The 19,697-nt window shown below is 43.0% G+C and overlaps 1 protein-coding gene across 4 annotated transcripts in view; it reads right to left on the bottom strand.

The window, feature by feature from the left end:
• Positions 1-19,697, bottom strand: part of AMBRA1 (autophagy and beclin 1 regulator 1) — a 190,239-nt gene that overhangs the window by 49,104 nt on the left and 121,438 nt on the right. For all 4 annotated transcript variants that reach the window (XM_077461672.1, XM_077461654.1, XM_077461645.1 and 1 more), the window contains 4 exons: positions 18,449-18,529; positions 18,109-18,209; positions 334-444; positions 33-221 (listed from right to left, as the gene is read on the bottom strand). In XM_077461672.1, the coding sequence (XP_077317798.1) occupies positions 33-221; positions 334-444; positions 18,109-18,209; positions 18,449-18,529 (482 nt within the window). The remainder of the gene's footprint in view (positions 1-32; positions 222-333; positions 445-18,108; positions 18,210-18,448; positions 18,530-19,697) is intronic.

Genomic DNA, 19,697 nt, shown 5'->3' with positions numbered 1-19,697 from the left:
AAAGATATGTGAGGTTCCAAACAACATCTTACCAAAACGCTTAGTGAAGAGAATTTCGCCCAAGTTGTGCGGAGCCAAGGAATAGACAGCTAATATGCCTTCGTCTGGGAATCCTCGCTGGCTGCTTGGGATGAAGGCTGCAAGTAGCTGCCCATCAGCAGAGATGTCACAACTGGCATCGTTATAGATCTTGCAGTTCTGAACAAGTACATTAGCCGTAGCTGCAGAAATTGGTGAAAAGCAATTATGTCATTCTACAGTAGCAATACAGGCAATAGCGTAGGAAAATAATAATTAAAAAAAAGGCTAACAGTCATTGCAAGAGCCACTTACCATTACTGATCTCCGGTAAATCATATTTAGTGAAGTCCCACCACTGCAATCTGTAGGTTGTGTTTGCAATATTACTGGCCACAGCAGATTGTCCATCTCCAATCACAGCACCTACCGAAAAAGCACATCATCACTTCAATGAGATATGCCAGCAGCTTTATTTTACTTTCGTATAAATGTAAAGTTAAAAACCCTGCCATATAACTTCTTTTGTCTCTTTTTGGCTTCCCAGGTGCCATGATATCTGAACTGGCAATCCAGGGTAGTAGATTTACCCTACAAAACCAGGAAATTTGTGATTTAGGACAGAACCAGGGAGGCACGTGAACTGCTCAAACTATGGCTAAATTCCTTCAGAATTGGATGAAGTTCCAGCCGTGGGCAGCCCTGTTGCCCAACCCAGCTTGACAAACTTAATTTAAAAAGAAAGTGAAAGAGCCAGGTGAAAAATAGTTTGTTGCACAGCATTTGCTTCCTATCAGATGCAGTCACTGTTGTGGGAACTGCGGCTGTCCGAATACAATGGCAGGGGAAGGTAAGGGCAGGGAAAGTTCCATTAAATGTATGCATGTATGGCTTGCCTTTAGTCCCTATGTTTAATTGTAAAGGGAATTATTATTATTTTTTTTTTTTTTTAAACAACTTGGTATACTTACAGTGGTTTTGCATAGAGCAGCCCCAATACTAATTTCCTCGTGTTCTCCCGTCAACACCCCTGGCTCCTCCAAGTGCTTGCTAGGGGGGCACTCGTGCATACTCGCTCTCAAGCCACTGTCCGTATTTTTTTTTTTATCCTACTAGTACAGGGGTGGCCAACCCGAGGCTCCCGAGCCGCATGCGGCTCTTTGCCCGGTTCCATGTGGCTCTTACGTTCATATTGTAGCGTTCTGCCAGACGTGCAAGAATGACGAGAAGTAGTCGAATGAACTGTCATTTATTGACAACAGCAGAACTCCATTACTGTTGGCCGTAACCACGCCAAATCACAAACAAAAAACAATCTTCGTTTCTCTTCCTTACCCTTTTCCAGTCGTTCGCCATCCGCTCTCACACACCCCTCCGCTCACCGCTCACTCTCACTCCCCCTCGCTCGCACATCCAGGCAGACGCAGTCACAGACCATGGGAAATCACAGAACTCTAACAAACATTGTATCACTCAACATTACTGCAGAGTCTCTACAGTATTTTCATCAAATGTGCATGTGGGCAGTTTTTCATGTATGTATTGTAAATTGTTCTATTATTGTTTATGGATTTGGTTAAACAGAGTTTGTCTGTGTGAGAGTGCACACAGTGTTCATTGTTGAAAATGACTGGCCTGTGGTCTTTGTAGTGTTAAAACAGTGTGTGACATTTACAATAAATCCAGCTGAGCAAAAGTATGTGTATGAGGAAGGGATGGGGTGATGTTCATGTGTGCCCATGCGTATGATGTGGCTCTTTGCGGTAACTTGGTAAAAAATGTGGCTCTTGGTCTTTGGCTGGTTGGCCACCCCTGTACTAGTAGATGTAAACCTAACATTTAACTTATCTTACTTGCTTGCTTCATTTTGGTCTAATAAGTACAATTGCTGAACATGTTTTGTTATAGGTTTAGTAGCGCAAAAAGACCTGTTGCTTTTGACAGATACCAGGGTGTGTTGACGAGGCTCTGTGGCTTACACATGCATTTGCAAATATGTGCAGACCCCGGCTTTTAACACATACTGTTAGACAGGTTATCTGCTTGTCTGCTACCTCAACTACATTCTACAAGGATATCTTAACGCAACCCCACTGAGCCGTGTATGCTGAATGTTACCACGCAGGCCACCGCTCCCCCATCCTTCCCTTCCCCTCCCTGACTCGTTTCTGTTCTTCCTGCCCCCCCTTTTTCTTTACACTCTCTTGCCTTTATCTGTTCTTTAATTACACTTCTCAGTTTCTATGATAGACAACATGATGCCCGGTCCTTTTATAGGTGCTGCGCACCTTGTTCATAACCTCCAGAATGTTTGTTCCTTTGGCACTTCCGTTATTGTTTTACTGTACTGATTCCAAGCTGCTCTAGTGCTAATTGATCATCCTGCCCCCTGGTTTGTGGGATTGGGCATTGATTGTATGTTTGATTGTATGTTTGTTTGTGAATTCTACAGTACATGTTTGTTGTTTATCTCCAATAAACATTTATTAAACAAAAAAAATCTGCTTGTCTGCGGGCTGGTTGGCAAGTTAAGCTTGCTTTTTCCCTTGGCCTTGTTTGTACCCGATTTTGACAGAATCCTTGTGAACTGATAACTTCTTGTGCTCTCTAACTGTGCACAAGGAGAGAGAGAGGAGATGAGGAATGGTCTATGTTCTTTGTAATACATCAGAAATTAGGTGGGTAGGGCTGACATGCATAGGAAATCAGAAATGTGTTGTCATGTTAAAGATGAATGTAGGAGAACACTATTTCTGGCAAGTTATTTTTCTGTACTTGCAGTGTGTTTCAAGGGATAAACCACTGCAGAAAACTGCATGCATCCCCAGAGATGTACTAAATATGTTTTGTTTTTATTTTGCCTTCAAATATACTTTAACTTTTACTACAAGCCAAAAAACGGGTTCAAGAAAATGAAGCGTCTGAAAGGGATATATGGGTTACTTTCTGCTACACTTATGTCAGAAGCCAAGTCATGAGATAAAAGACCCCTTGCAGCTTACTCAGGACTTTCATGCCCTGAAAACTCTGAAAGGGAACAGACAGGGAGACAGAGGGGTCAGTGGAACACGTCTCAGCCAGCCCATCATTCCGAAGCCCTAGAGGCTGCACACTCCAAGAGCTGCCTAATGGCAAAGAAGGGGGTGAATGCAGCAAACAAGCACTCCTAATGGAGGTCCCATTAGGCTGCCTTCACACTCTGCCAATGCATAACTGTCCCCATGAGGCTGATGGCTCATTAGGGAAACTCATTTGCAGCGTCTCCAACTAGACAAAAGCTGGACGCTCAATATGGAGATACTTAATGGAGAGAGATTCCTATACTGGTGCCCTTTCATTTAGGAGAGTAAACTAATTAAATGTCCCAGTTTTAGCCGCAGAACTGAAGCGGAGCTAAAGGGGTCACTTCTGGGTCACAGCATCGACTAGAGACAGCTTTTGTCAATTTCTCTGCAAAGTTTTACAGCCGACCACAAACAGGTAATGACATTAAATTATAAAACTGCATAACATTAACAAAATAGATGAAAACTTACACAGCATAAAAAAAACACAAAAAAAAAAACTGCTGTCTATAAAGCATCGACTGAGTATGTCGATTGCTCTCAGGATGGTGTAACATTTACAAAGTAAATCAATTGATCAATCAATAAAAAAAAAAAAAAAAAAAAAAAAGCACATGCTTAGCAGGCTGGCAATCAACTGTAAAAGAAACTTGGAAATCAAAGCTGATACATACAGGAAATATAACGCTTAAAGGCTTTGTAAAGGTTTGTGTTTTTTCACCTTAATGCATAGGAAAAAACACCTGGCAGTTTAGCAGTCAGCCTGCCCATGCATGGTTCGAATCTTGGCTGGTCCCACCTGAATAGACTGAGATTTGAAAAGTCTATAGCTGGCTTTACACATGTGGTCAGTGGGAAGATGGATAGCTAAAAATATCAATGGTGTCATTGACACATGGAGGCAGAAATTGCCCATTGCTCAAGGAACCCCTGGCAACCTCTGGAAGAATCCAAAGTTTCTATGTATCCTGCTTGAGCAATCCTGCTTTAGATTGTAAAGCTCTGCGCAAACGGTTGGCGCTATTCTATATGTCTCCTGTATTATAATAAACTTCTCTTGCTGGGACACATACTCCTATTCAGGACTCTTAAGCACCACTGCTTTATATTTATCTACTGTTCTTCCAGTCCACCACCAGCCCTCATTTAGGTCAAATGTCGTCCAGTGAACATATTACATTGGTCCTGAATAAGCGAGGGGTGGCCAAACATGTAAAATCTAAATCCGTGACGCCATCAGAAATTATTTCAGTCTTTTTTTTTAATCATCTGTAGCTAGTGTGTGTGTGTGTGTGTGTGTGTGTGTGTGTGTGTGTGTGTGTGTGTGTGTGTGTGTGTGTGTGTGTGTGTGTGTTTTAATCTTAACCACTTCCCGTCTGCATATAGCATAATGAAAGCCGAAAAGTGGTTTAATTATCCTGATAAGACGCAACCGCATGCCCGCGGGGGCGTGCAGCGTGGCTATTGTAGGTGTGGTGTATCAGTCTGACACATGGCATCTCCGATCTCAGTAAAGAGCCTCTGACATAGGCTCTTTACAATGTGATCAGCTATGTCCAATCACTGCTGATCACAGTGTAAACAGCAAGAGCCGTTTATAGGCTTTTCCTCCACTCACAGAGAAGAGCCGATTGGCTTCTCTCCTAACTGGGGGGGGGCTGCACTGATTGATCATCAGTGCAGACCCACCGAGGATGCTCACCCATGCCCACCCATGACTACCAGGCATGTCAATCAGTGTCCATCAGTAGTGCCTGCCAGTGTCTCCTCTTCAGTGCCACCCATCAGTAATGCCTGCCAGTGCCTCCACTTCAGTGCCGCGCATCTATGAGTGACCATTGGTGCTGCATATCAGTGCCACCTATCAGTGCTGCCTCATGAGTGCCCAGCGAAGGCGAAAAAAGTACTTACTTACAAAACTAACACAGAAACAAAGAAAAGTTTTTCTCAAAATTTACGCCTTTTTTTATGTTTAGCAAAAAATGAAAACCCCAGAGGTGATCAAATACTACCAAAAGAAAGCTCTATTTGTGGGAACAAATTGATAAAAAAAATTTTGTTTGGTAACAGTGTTGCATGACCGCACAATTGTCATTTAAACTGCAATGGCGCTGAAAAAATGGCTTGGGCAGGAAGGGGGAAAGTGCCTTTTATTGAAGTGGTCATCTATGTATAAAATATAAAGTTTTTTTCTTTTTTTCTTTGGTTGACATCAGTGGTATATTCAAAGTCCTATTCTCTAATCCTTTGTGAATCTCCAAGTTGAATGACAGTCCACCTCCTGTGAGCATAGGCCATCATGGGTTGCATCACCACATTGGCCTGGGCTTACAGTACTTCTGCAGAGAAAATGCTGCAGACATTGGATAAATCTGAGGACACTCACATGACCATCAAGAAGGCTGCTTATGATAGCTAGACAGACAGTTTATACAATGATACAAAAAAGTGTGTGGGAGGGAAGGATGTATTTTTTAATCATTTTAATTGAGAAACAGTGTTTTACTAATTTGTAAAATTTTTTAGACAGCATAAAAAAATAAAAAAAATTAAAAAAAAAGCCAACAATGTAATGTCTGCCACCCCAATCATGAAAGTGAGAGACTTGTGGTCTGTTACATCTCAGCAATCCACCTGTGGTTTTCAATACTGATTAACAAGCCAAGTTCCTACTCCCAGCCTGGCCTTGTGGCAGGGAATGTTTACACGCGTCCAGCTTTATGTCTAATTATCTTGCTAATAAGCTGAACATCTCACCCACCCTGGCTAGTTCTCTGCAACTGCTAGTCAGTGAAGGAATTGGTCAGCTCCATGTTAAAGGCCTGCCAAACCCAGACATTTAATGAAGCTGGACACGACTATTGAAGAAAGCTTCTAATTAACTGCACATTTGATACCGTACCAAGTTTTTCTCTTGTTTGCCGCAGTCAGGAATCAAACTCTCTATTAACACATCTGTCACAAACTTTTCAGAGAAAGTTTATAGGCCATGCTGTAAACTTCTTTCAAAAGAAAACCTTAATTTATCAATCTTTTAAATTAGGGGCTGATTTACTAAAGCTGGGGGAGTGAGTGGGGATTCAAAATCTGGTGCAGCTCTGTACAGAAACTAATCAGCTTCCATTTTTTTTGTCAAAGCTTAATATAACAAGCTGAAGTTAGAAGCTGATTGGCTACCATGCAAAGCTGCACCTGATTCTCCAGTTTTAGTAAGACCCCTTTCACACCACACCGCCCATAGCGTGGGTGGTAAAACGCGCATTTCGGTCGCTAGCAGGGCGTTTTAACCCCCGCTAGCGGCCGAGAAAGGGTTAAAACCGCCAGCAATACGCTGCAATAGCGGCATTTTGCCGGCAGTATTACAGCGCTGCCCCATTGATTTCAATGGGGAGCAGCGGTAAACATACCGCTCCTTCACCGCTCCAAAGAAGCTGCTGGCAGGACTTTTCCCTGACGTCCTGCCAGCGCACCGCTGTAGTGTGAAAGCCCTCGGGCTTTCACATTAAAAAAGCTGCGCCATTGTTTGTAAGGCGGATTGCAGGCGCTATTTCTAACGCTATAGCGCCTGCAAAACGCCCTGGTGTGAAAGGGATATAAATCGATCCCACAGTGTTTGTCTATGTATTTTCTCAATGATGTTGAGGGCTAAAAAAGCATATCTAAAGCCCAAAAATTTTTTGTGTTTTATAGAATATGGAAGGATGTTTTCTTTTTTCAGTCATGCGCTCTTGCTGGGGAGAATCACCCTGTTATTCCTAGTAATCATATCCCAAGGATCAAAAGTTAGGGAAAATGCAGAAATTATGGGTGGTCACCAAAACCGTAACAGAAGGGAAAGTTTCCTTTGGGGTGGGGACAACTAAGACCCCTTTCACATTGGCAGTACTCCAGACTTGCAACTGTTGGCGTATTGCTTTGTCACCAGCGGCTGGCCCATGGTTAGCATGCAATCAGAAGGCAATATGGTGACTCACACTCTTGTTTAAAGAAAGATTTTACACTGAAATTCCCCTCAACATGTTGCAATTGTGCGTGTTGCAAAAGTGCATCTTAACTGCCTGGTTTTGCCATAATGACAACGTCCATGAGGCATTGTGCCCCCCTCTTCTCCCTTCAGCTCTGCCGGGTTCCTCCCTCCCATCTCCCGCCGGCTACTGCGGGGGATCGGTTAGGATGGAGAGCTGGAAAGGGGCCTGTAAATTCCTTTTCTGAATGGAGATTCAGTGATCTGTGCTGATCGCCAACTGTCCATGCATAACTGAAACATAGTAAACTGAGAAAACTCTGTACAAAGCTATTCCCGTCCATTCATTCAGTGCAGCCGAGTCTGCAGAGAAGGAGATTGAGGACTGTGTCCTCTATCCCCTTTCTTTGTCTCAAAGGTGAAACATCAGAGGTCTGTCAAGACCACTTATATCTCAACAAAGCCCCCCAAAAGGGGGCTCCTAAAAACAAAAATTATTAAAAAAATAAAAGGGTAGAACATTAAATCAGCAGAACTTCCAGGGTCACAAAGGTTTTCCACCACCAGGCTCGGAAGGGAAGGGTCCTGGCTGGGGGTCAGGAGGGCCCTTCATGTGTTCTTGCACCAGGGCCCTGAAGGTTCTAGTTATGCCACTGCACCAAAGAAAATCTTTTTTGTGAACTGGGTATTTACTATAGACCTTTTCAAGGCATAGGTGGCCCTAATATCTGTCCTAAACCACGTGGCCAAAAGTGTGCAGACACCCGACCATCACACCTCTATGAGTTTGCTGAATATTCCAAAACCATGGCCATTATTACGTATTTGCTCACCATTTTTGTGGCCATGAAAGCCCCCACTCTCCACTTCTGAAAAGGCTTTTCAGGGGGTGTCTGTGGGAATTTGTGTCCATTCAGCCAAATAAGCATTTGTGAAGTCAAGTACTAATGTTGGATGAGCGCATAAGGTGCACAAGAAGGTTCCTCCACATCAGACCATGTCCCTATGGAGCACAGGGGCATGGCCTTGCATAAACAGAAAAGGGCCTACAGCAAAGCCACAAGGTTGTTAGCGCACAATTTTTTTTTTAGAATGGTTTGTATGTTGTAGCACCCTTTAAACACCTGAACTTTGGAGGCCATATAGTTTATGTAATGGTCAGATGTCCACCAACTTTGTAATTTTAGTTGCTCTCAAGATCATCTGAACAAGCAAACCTCACCACTACATCAAAGCAGCGAGGTCTTTGAAAGGAATTGATTTTATTTAATTTTTTGCTCGAAGTTACTTGGTGGCAACTACAACAGTCTAGATGAAGCAGTTTTCATCTTATATTACATTAATGCTTATTTTTTTCCACCTTGGTTATGAGCTCTTTAACAACTGTACCAAAGCAAAAACGTGAATCTGCTCATTTGATCATGCATGCTTTAAGCTGGGACGGTAGCCTTCATCTCCAAACCTGATAGGTTAATGAGTAAACAGATGCTCTCTGGTTTGGAAAGAGTAAGGGGGAGCCAGTCTCGCTTTCTTTACAAACGCTTGCTGACCCAGCACTGACAAGCGCTACAGACGTGACATTTCAGAAAGATTCCAAGGCTGACGGCTCATCTGCGGGGAAATTCATTTCCAAATTATCCTCTGAAAACAATTCTGCGGCTGATTTAATGCTCAATCGAGTATTAAATGGCAGGGAGGATCAGGCAAACAAGCCCCCCACAGCAGAAAAAAAATAGAAGGGACAAAAATGACTCGGATATTAAGATGCAGTGAGGCAGCCATATACCAGCAGCACAGTTCCCATTGTACAAAATGTCTAATTATTCTCATATCTGTCAGCTCCCCATATTCCCTTACAAAGATTAACAATGAAAGACAGGGAGAGCCAGCACTGAGTCTTGTCTATGTTCAAGGGGTGTTGAACAGCATATGCCCAGAGGATGTTTTAACAGTAGGTTAGGACATTATGAAAAGCATAAAAAAAAGCATAAAAACATATATTTTGTTTAAACTTCCTTAATAAAACAGACATTTTAACTTCAAAAATCAAAATGCTCATAACCCCTCTTCTGAGTGCATCCCCATAGCAGGCTGCTTGCTATGGGGGAACACCTGCAGGTCTGCTCCCAAGCCATTCTGCCCGTGTCCATAGACACAGACAGCGGGGCTCAGCCCCGCCCCCTCAAAGGAACCGATACAAGCAGAAATCAATGCCTCCCCACTGCTCCCAGCTAAGCCTGTGAGAGCAGGGAGAAGTGCCCATCAGTGCGGCAGGTTAGTGCCGCCTCATCAGCCCGCATCAGTGAAGGAGAAAAATTACTTGTATACAAAATTTACAGATAAAGAAAAAACTTAGATCCTTTTTCGGTCTTTTTTCTTTATTTTAGTAAAAAATAAAACTCCCTGCAGTGAATAAATACCACCAAAAGAAAGCTCTATTAGTGTAAAGAAAATGATTAAAAAAAATTATACAGTGCAGTACAGTGTTGCATGACAGCTCAATTGTCATTCAAAGTGACAGCGCTGAAAGCTAAAAAATGGTCTGGGCAGGAAGGGGGTGAAAGTGCCCGGTATTGAGGTGGTTAAAGTGTTTGTAAAGGCAGAAGGTTCTTTATCTTAATGCATTGTATGCATTAAAATAAAAACCCTTCTGTGTGCAGCAGCCACCTCAGCTCCCCCTAATACTTACCGGAGCCCCCCCCTCTCTATACAGCCATGTCCATGAGTGCCCCGGCCATCTGGGACTCTGCCTCCTGATTGACTTTGACAGCAGCAGGAGCCAATGGCACTGATGCTGTGTCTCAGCCAGTTAGCCAATCAGGAGAGAGAGAGGGAGGGCCAAACCGGGGCTCCGCATCTGAATGGACACACGAAGCTGCAGCTCGGCTCGTGTGCCCCCATAGCAATCTGCTTGTGGTGGGGGCACTAGACATGAGGGAGTGGCTAGGAAAACCGAAGCGGGACCCAAGAAGAGAAGGATCCAGGCTGCTCTGTGTAAAACCATTTCACAGAGCAGGTATGTATAACACTTGTGTGTGTATATATATATATATATATATATATATATATATATATATATATATATATATATATATATATATATATATATACATACACACACATACACACAAGGCTTTACAATCACTTTAAAGGGGAAAAAGCTGTCCAAACCTGCCTGGCCCTATGTTTTTTGTTGGGTAATAATGGGCACCTAGTGTTGGTATTTGATCTAAAGCTCACCACACAAGTTAATCTCCAGTAGATCTACCAGAATCTAACTAAGGGCCTACCTGACTAAATAATCTATGTCCTTATATTACAAAATTTTGGTAAATATAAAGTTGAATGTACAAAGATCGTACAGCAAGTTTGGATTGCGATTGGTACCCCTAAGGCAGTGCCTTATGGGCCAGTGCAGCCAACTAAGGCTCCCTGGCAAGCAATAGCTGAAGGAAATGGCCAGTTGAAGATAGAAAACTGTGTAGTCAGTACTTTCAAAACAGATAGTCTGGGTATTCAGGACTCCCAAGCACTCACAAGCTGAAGTGTGCCGGTGTGCAGGCATCTAGGAGGCGTCTGCTTTTGGGCCCAGCCCCACTGGTAAGGCCAGAAGACCTTTTATTTTTTTATGTATTTTTTACACCGCTGTGCAAAAAATACCTGGTTCTGTCTGAATATCAAACTCCATAAATCCAATACACAGCTGAATGCCAGCAACAGTGTAAGTCAGTCCATCACCACTTCATTGCACAGTGCTGTTCACCTAACATGAAAAGCTTCACAACAGAAGGTGGTGCAAACAGGACCGCTAATACTTCTTCTGCATTCTAATTGTCCAATCACAGGCTAGGGCAGGTCCTAGATCAGAATACATGGTCCAACTGCAGTGAGATCTACATGGGAGTCACGGGGAGAAGGACCTAAATGTTTTCTCTAACAGGGGTGTCCATATCACCGGGTTGGCAGTTTCTATACTGCAAGTGAGCTGGGCATTTTAGCCTTTTGCTTTGACTCTGCTGGCAACTATTAAAATGATCTTTAGAAATTCCTTGCTGATTGAGAGTGAAATGCTGAAACAGGTGACATAAGGACACATTACAGATATATGGAGAAACATTTTGTTACAGCTCTTATTCATACCAGCAGTGAAAACACATCTTTATTCCAAGGATGCCGCAGCTTTAATCACTATTAATTCCCAGAGGAATAAAGCCTGGTAACTATGGCAACGGGATGGGGGAGGAGGGGTTGGGGGGGATTCTAGCATCTAGGGTGCAAGCTTTGCACACACTCCATAAAGGGCACAGGACAGCAAAGGCAAAGTCCTCCGCGTGCTGAGCTCTCGCGGATAGCATACAGCTGTCTGGGCTCCTGTGTTGTCATGGAAACCAAATCACTGGCTGGATCTCCCTCGTTAGAGCGAGAGGTAATTGGGTTAATTATCCCCTCACGGAAAGGTTTCCTGATGCACCTATTCGAGGGGGTCAATGGAAAAAAAAAAAAAAAAAAAAAAAAAAACGGAGACAGAAGCAGCTGCAAACGCGCTGCGCAGTTTTAAATCCCATCAGAGAGAGTGCCTTGTGGAATCCCCAGATAACGGGAAGTCGAGGGAATTGAATGAATGTGAGGTATGTAGCGGTTCACAGGGAACTGGAAAAAAACCTCTTGTAGTACCTCTAGAGACCCTTAAATATTAGAATTGATAAAAGCAGACATGGGATACAACAATCCTAATACCACCATGTAGGCCATCTAGCATTACAAATGCACGACCCATCCTTACTTACGTAGGTCAAGGGCAGAAAAAAAAAAAAAAAAAAAAAAAATGAGAAAAGAGATCTTTTGGCCACGGTTACTATACAATGTCAATGTTCATGACAGCTGGCCAAGTGAGGCTTCCGACTGGGCTGGCAAATTCTGTGTTGGAGCTTGTTTTTGCCCACAAATCACTGAAAAATCCATACAACAGTCACCATCGTATGAAAATCTAGTTATAAACTGTGCAAGCATCATGACCACTCAGTAGCAATTTAGCATTCTAATTACTGTACAAGGATCCTGTTGTGCATAGTGTGAGCATCAAAATAATACTTCCATATATAATTTGTGACGAAACATGTAGGGGGAACCAAAGGTCGTGACGTCACTATTCATGCACAATCACGGGAGAAATTCTGGGTGTGTTTGCTGAAAGCCGATCTAACCATACTTGTTTGTAAGCGTTTTAACCTTCTTAATAAATGCTACAAGAAATTTTGCACAATGCAAGCTTTGTGCTCTCTCTTACCTTCCCAGAGTACTGGGCTTGAAAGGTGACTGCTGGGCAGATTTGTACAAGTGCTTTTTCACTTCCCATTTATTGGGAGTCGCATGCTCTCGTGTAAGCATATACAGTATCTCACAAAAGTGAGTACACCCCTCACATTTTTTGTAAATTTATTATATCTTTTCATGTGACAACACTGAAGAAATGACACACAATACAATGTACAATGTTGCTAAAACGTAAAGTAGTGAGTGTACAGCTTGTATAACAGTATAAATTTGCTGTGCCCTCAAAATAACTCAACACACAGCCATTAATGTCTAAACCACTGGCAACAAAAGTGAGTACACCCCTAAATGAAAATGTCCAAATTGGGCCTAAAGCGTCAATATTTTGTGTGACCACCATTGTTTTCCAGCACTGCCTTAACTTTCTTGGGCATGGAGTTCACCAGAGCTTCACAGGTTGCCACTAGAGTCCTCTTCTACTCCTCCATGACTACATCACAGAGCTGGTGGATGTTACAGACGCTCCTCCACCTTCCTGCCCCACAGATGCTCAACAGGGTTTAGGTCTGGAGACATGCTTGGCGAGTCCATCACCTTTACCCTCAGCTTCTTTAGCAAGGCAGTGGTCATCCTGGAGGTGTGTTTGGGGTTGTTATGTTGGAATACTGCCCTGCAGCCCAGTCTCCGAAGGGAGGGGAGCATGATCATGCTGTGCTTCTGTATGTCACAGTACATGTTGGCATTCATGGTTCTCTCAATGAACTGTAGCTCCCCAGTGCCGGCAGCATTCATGCAGCCCCAGACCCTGACACTCCCACCACCATGCTTGACTGAAGGAAAGACACACCTGTCTTTGTAATCCTCACCTGGTTGCCACCACACACGCTTGACACCATCTGAACCAAATAAGTTTATCTGGGTCTCATCAGACCACAGTTCCAGTAATCCATGTCCTTAATCAGCTTGTCTTCAGCAAACTGTTTGTGGGCTTTCTTGTGCATCATCTTTAGAAGAGGCTTCCTTTTGGGACGAAAGCCATGCAGACCAATTTGATGTAGTGTGTAGCACTGACAAGCTGACCCCCCCACCCCTTCAACCTCTGCAGCAATGCTGACAGCACTCATACATCCATTTCCCAAAGACAATCTTTGGATATGACGCTGAGCATGTGCACTCAACTTCTTTGGTCGACCATTGGAAGGCTTGTTCTGAGTGGAACCTGTCCTGTTAACCACTTAAGGACCGCCCACTGTATATATACGTCGGCACTTTAAAGATGGATATCTCGGTAAGGGCAGCAGCTGCTGCCACAACCGAAGTATCCATCTTTTCAGTGGAGGGTTCTGTTTACGATAATAGTGGTGTCTGCGGTGGATTCGCCACAAGATCGCCGTTATCGGCATCAGGAGAGGGCGCCCCACGCCCTTCACCGCTTACCGGAGCCATCGGTAGCGGCGGAGGCAATCGGGCCTAATCGGTCTCCAGACCCTAAACCTATAGAAAATTTATGGAGGGAGCCTAAACTTCCAGTTGCCAGGAAACCGCCAAGAAACCTTAAGGATTTAGAGATCTGTAAAGAAGAGTGTACTGAGATGTCTGCAAATCTGGTAACAAACTACAAGAAACGTCTTACCTCTGTGCTTGCCAATAAGCGTTTATCCATCAAGTACCAAGTCATGTTTTGCTTGGGGATCAAATGCTTATTTTACTCACTGAACAGAAACTCAATTTGTAACATTTATATTGTGTTTTTTCTGGATTTTTGGTTAATATCCTGTCTCCATCATTTAAAATACAGCTATGAGAAAAAAAATATAGACCCTGAATTTCTTTGTAAGTGGGCAAACTTACAAAATCTATAGGGGGTTTTTAAATAATTATTTTCCCCACTGTATCAGTTTTGTAACCATTTAGCATTGTGGAAAGTCTTAGGGCTTACTTGCAGAGCAACGCATGGTAAGACACAGTAGCCATGCAGTACAATGTTAATAGCACCACAATACGTGTCTACAGTGTGCTACAAGACATCTTCATTAAACCCATCACAATGCTGATACATATTGTTATGCTTAAAACACAGCACAGAACCTATTCATTTTGTGCATCGACAGTCCATTTATTTTTAACTCAATGAGCCTTAATGCACAAAAACATGCGCTGCAGCACACTGACAATGTGATTAAGCCCCTAGGGAGTCAGAGGTTGGGCAGATGTCTCAGTGCAATTGTCTGAGACATACAGAAGCCTTTGAAAGTGTATAATACTTAGTCCTTCTACATATAGGCATCTTTATGTTCAAAAGCAGTGCATACAGCAAATTTTAACAAAGCTTTTAACCAACTTGGAGCAGTACTGATGAAGCTTTTAAAAGCAACCTTCAGTTCCAGCTTGGAAATGTTGAAAACCGTTCCTACAGAGAATGCAGGCTGTCACTTAACAAGCTGTTACCTGGCTTTAGGAAGCTTCAGCACTACATATAACTCGATTAAAGCCTGAAAGCGGTTTGCCTAAAGTGACAGCCAGCACACCTTTTTGAATGTGTGGGAAAAATCTTTAGCCAGTTGCCTACTGGGCCCTTTTACCCCCTTCCTGCCCAGGCCCATTTTTAGCACGGTCACACTGTTGAATGAAAATTGTGCAGTCATGCAACACTTTACCCATATGAAATTTATCTTTTTCACACAAATAGAGCTTTCTTTTGGTGGTATTTAAATCACCACTGGGTTTTTATTTTTTGCTAAACAAATTTTTTTTTTCAGAATTTGTTATAACATTTTGCAAACAGGTAATTTTTCTCCTTCACAGACATGCGCTGATGAGAGGCGCCGATAACCCGTGCCCTGATTGTCAGTGCACATGTCCCTTACATAAGTTATTGGCTCTCTCCTAACAGCGTGTGCATGAGGAGAGAAAAGCCAATAACTGGCTTGTGTTTACATCCTGTGATCAGCTGTCACTGGCTGACCATGTGGTAAAGGGCTGTAATTGGCCCTTTACACCAATCTGTATTTGATTATGTATTAAGGCTACCCACAGGGGGCGCACGGGCAGCACAATCATGGGAGGACATCGCTCTACGCCCTGCCGGCATTGGAAGTCTGTGCTGTAGCCGTCTCTCAGCTATAGCGCGGTCGGCAAGCTGTTAATGTTGCTTTAAGGGCCAGTTCACACCAGACGCAGTTCCGTGCGCTTTTTTTCTGCACTAAAAATGCATGCACAGTGTTTTCCATGTATTCCAATGGCTCCAATTCACACCATGCAGTCAGTTTCTGCACCAGAAACTGACCGGAACTGACAGGAACTGACTGTATTGGTGCAGAAAAAACAGAACTGCATCTGGTGTGAACTGGCCCTAAAGGAGATTGAGGGCCAGTTCACACCAGATGCAGTTCCATTTTGCAGAAAAAAGCACACTGAACGGAACGGAACTGCGTCTGGTGTGAATTGACCCTGAAACTAAGGGTTCTTAGTGCTAGTTCACACCAGACACAGTTCTGCTCAGTTCTGTGCACTTTTTTCTCTGCACAAAATGCATGCAGTGTTTTCAATGTATTCGAATGGCTCTAGTTCACACCATGCAGTCAGTTTTTGCACCGGAAACTGACTGCATGGTGTGAACTAGAGCCATTCGAATACATTGAAAACACTGTGCATGCATTTTTAGTGCTAGTTTACAACAGACGCAGTTATGTGTGCTTTTGTTATGCACTAAAAATGCATGCACATGTTTTCCATGTATTCCAATGGCTCAAGTTCACACCATGCAGTCAGCTTCCGGTGCAGAAACTGACCAGACACCGACCGCATGGTGTGAACTAGAGCCATTGGAATACATGGAAAATACCATGCATGCATTTTGTGCATAAAAAAAAGCACACGGAACTGAATGGAGCTGCATCTGGTGTGAACTGGCCCTTAAATCATAAAGAGTCAAATGTGTTTTTAAATGCAGCAGATGCACAAAAGGGAAAAAAAAATAAAATTATATATATATATTATTTCAACCTTGTTTACACCACTGAAGCGCTTTCACATGCATTTTAAAAAATGTACAGCATGCTGCATTTTCCCAGTCTGAAATGCACATGAGTCCACTGCAAATGCATGTAACTGCAACTCAAAAAAAAAAAAAAAATTTAATTCACCCCAAAAAACATTATGAATTCATGTAAACACTATTATGGTCTTAGTACCATTTTAAAGTGTATGCAAATCCTAACAATTACCCTCTTATTTTGTCCTGCCAGAAATCTAGGAAGCCAACATCTTTTAGTGAGCTGACAATTCTGCACTGAAAACTCAAAAGCACTGTTATCCCCCCTGCCCAGTTCACTACAGGGTGGACTACAGAACTACAGGGTGGACTACAGAACACCGCCGCCAATGTATCCCTAACACACTTCCTACCCTGGGGTGACCTTGTTGCTGCTCCTCCATAGATACAGTACAGTGAGTGTTAGCCTCCCCCAAGACAGGAAATGTGTTATTGGCAGGATCAGGTAAAAAGAAAAAAAAAAAAAAGCCTGAAGGAACTAAATGAATGCAGCCACCACATCGAATGACTCTCATATACGTTTCTGGGTTTACATACGAAAATGCTGGCGCCGCAGAGAGGAGGTGGAAACAAGCGGGGCTTCGCTCCCCCACAACGCTGGACCCTGGGACAGGTAAGTGTCCGATTATTAAAAGTCAGCAGCTGCAGAATTTGTAGCTGCTGACTTCATTTTTATTTTTTTCTTCAAGTGGCACTCTGCTTTAAGGCCAAGTTTCATCTACCTGGTTGGATGTATTTCCGATACCTACAACTGTCATGCAGCTCGTGCCCAGTTCCCGGTCTCCCCGAGCCTGGCTATGGATTCCCTTGAAGAACTGCTAGCTCAGGAATCATTATCTAAACTGTTGTCTGGTCTCTGATTAACATTGTGGAATCTCCCAAGGTAGATGGGCTCTTGGACAAGTGGAAAACCAACCTTCCTGACTTAGACAGGGAGGATTGGGAAGACTGGCTGGAAGATAGTACTATTATTGCTCTCCTCAAAAGGATAAGGATTATACAGGTCAAATTCTTACACAGAATCTATTATACACCCCTCCCCCCCCCAGAAACTGCACAAAATCTACCCTCAGATCACAGGACTGCCCTAGATACGGTTACAACGTAGCAACGTATATATGTTCTGGAGTTGCCCGAGGATTGCTCGGTATTGGGGGAGGTAGTGGAACTCATTAACTGTTGCCTTCAGCTGACTCTCCTGGTCTCTCCAGAATTGGCTCTGTTGGGAATTCAAGACGACGAGCAGAGGCCTAGAGGCACTAAAATGTTGCTAGCCTATCTCTTCTATTATGCCAAACGGGCAAATTTGAACGCCTGTTCCCCTCCCTCCATAGGGTCATGGGCAAAAAAATTGATTAATGCTGTTCTTCTATATAAATTGATCTACATCAATAGGAATTGCCCTAAGAAGTTCAATAAGGTGTGGCAGCCATGGACAGCCTAGGAGGAGGTATTTCCTCCTTGAACCTTGCCTTGGGACTGATGTGGCTGCAATACCTTTCTTTCACCTTGATCAAGCCTTGGTAAGGCATTTTCTTTTTTTGGGGATTTTACTCTTAGCATTGTGTTATTCGTTTACTTAATGTATACTTTGAGTTCTCCAGAGATGTGTGTGTAATGCATTTCTTGATAATTGTCCATATCTTTGTCTCAATAAAAGGAACATTCTGTTTAAAAAAAAAAAAAAAAAAAAGAAAAGAAGTGATTGTATTGTTGTTTAATGCTGCCCTTACCCGCCAGGACTCTGTTCACAGAGGAGTGCGTGGCAAGTCCCGGCTGACCTCGCTCGTGGAAAATTCCAGCATATGGAAGGTATTCAGGCAATAGAAATCTCCTGCAATGAAAGAGGATGATGAATACAGTGTAAGTCATTAAAATGAGGGAGAACAAAACATTGGCAGAGTGAGGAAGTGCTGGTGGTGATCACAGACAAAGCACGGTGCAGAGAAGTGACAGGAAGACAGATCTGAGAAGTTTGATGAAGACAGGTGGAACATGGAGGCAGCATCTCACGGAATGAGCCAAAAATGAAAAGCTCTGACAGATGCGTTAGGAGGCAAATGATTGTTTCACCTGGGAACAAAGCGGCCCAGTGATGGTGCAGACATGCGGGCGTTCCGAGGGGTCCTGTGCCGGGATCGGTCCCCATTATCCCTGAAACGGAGAGAGAATAATTATTTCTGTTTGCCAACAGACTTAAAGGAAAACTCCACTTCTTATTAATGATGTTAAAGCCAATTTAAAATACATAAACCAATGCATCATTATATGAGCATGCAGAAAAGGGATCTGAAATGAACTGGGTATCTTGCAACCTCTTGTAGTCCTGTACAGCACAACTCAGGGTGGGATAGAAGGAAGCAGTACAAGAAGTTAATCAGTTCACGTGCAAAAAAAAAAAAAAAAATTCTGCTTCCTCTTTACTGTCCAGCCTGGGAATGGGTCTTTAAGCCCTGGTTCACACTAGTGCGGCTTTCAAAATCAATCAATAAAGTGTGATTCCAAAGCCGCAGATCAGCAAAAGTTGCACCCCCGATTTCATTGTGGCTTGCAACTTCATTTAACAGCAGATTATGTAAGTCGCATTGAAATCCGACAAAACATAGTGTAGGAACCTTTTTCAGAGTCGCAGCAATTTGAACAGTTCCATTGTCGGTAATGAGGTGCCACTTGTCATGTGATTTGGAACTCTGAAATCTCATGACAAATAGCACTGGTGTAAACAAGGGCTGAAGGTCAAGTTCACCTTCTCATACAAAAAAGGTATGAATTTTTTTTTTTTTATTATGAAAAAGTGAACTTAGCCATTAAAAGTCTGGGTTCTGAAAGAAAGGGATGCTAGCATTTGACCAAGGAGGAGGGGGATGGGTAGGGTTTCGCATCAGATCTGCATGAAAGGCTTTATTTGATGGGCTAAACATCTGCTTTTATTTTTGACTGCAATTCTGCCTAAAAGATGTGCCGTTTCTAAAAACAAAATGTCAAAATATGTGAAAAATAAATAATTTATATATATATATATATAAGCAGTGTACAGAATTATGACTTCACTAGCTGTATGCACTTTTCAGTTATTGACTCAAAGTACAAAGTCCAGAAATTCACAGGACAGCCATGCATATCACTTTCATAAGGATGTCAGCAAAGTTAAGAGAAAACAAAACTACCCGAGTCTGTAGCAACCTGGTCATTAAATTAGAAGTGTGGGGTACTCAAAAAAATCTCTAAGCCTGTGAACTGAGCGATCATGCGACTGCTGGCTGATCACTCAGTTCTCAGGTCCACTCTAAACAGAGTGCTGTGACTATCAGTCATTACACTC

Source organism: Lithobates pipiens, unplaced genomic scaffold, assembly GCF_037356315.1.
Source record: "Lithobates pipiens isolate NorthernLeopardFrog02 unplaced genomic scaffold, aLitPip1_a1.2 Scaffold_10, whole genome shotgun sequence".
NCBI lineage: Eukaryota > Metazoa > Chordata > Amphibia > Anura > Ranidae > Lithobates > Lithobates pipiens.
The sequence above is the reverse complement of the archived record's forward strand: the minus strand, read 5'-3'. Positions and strand labels throughout refer to the sequence as shown.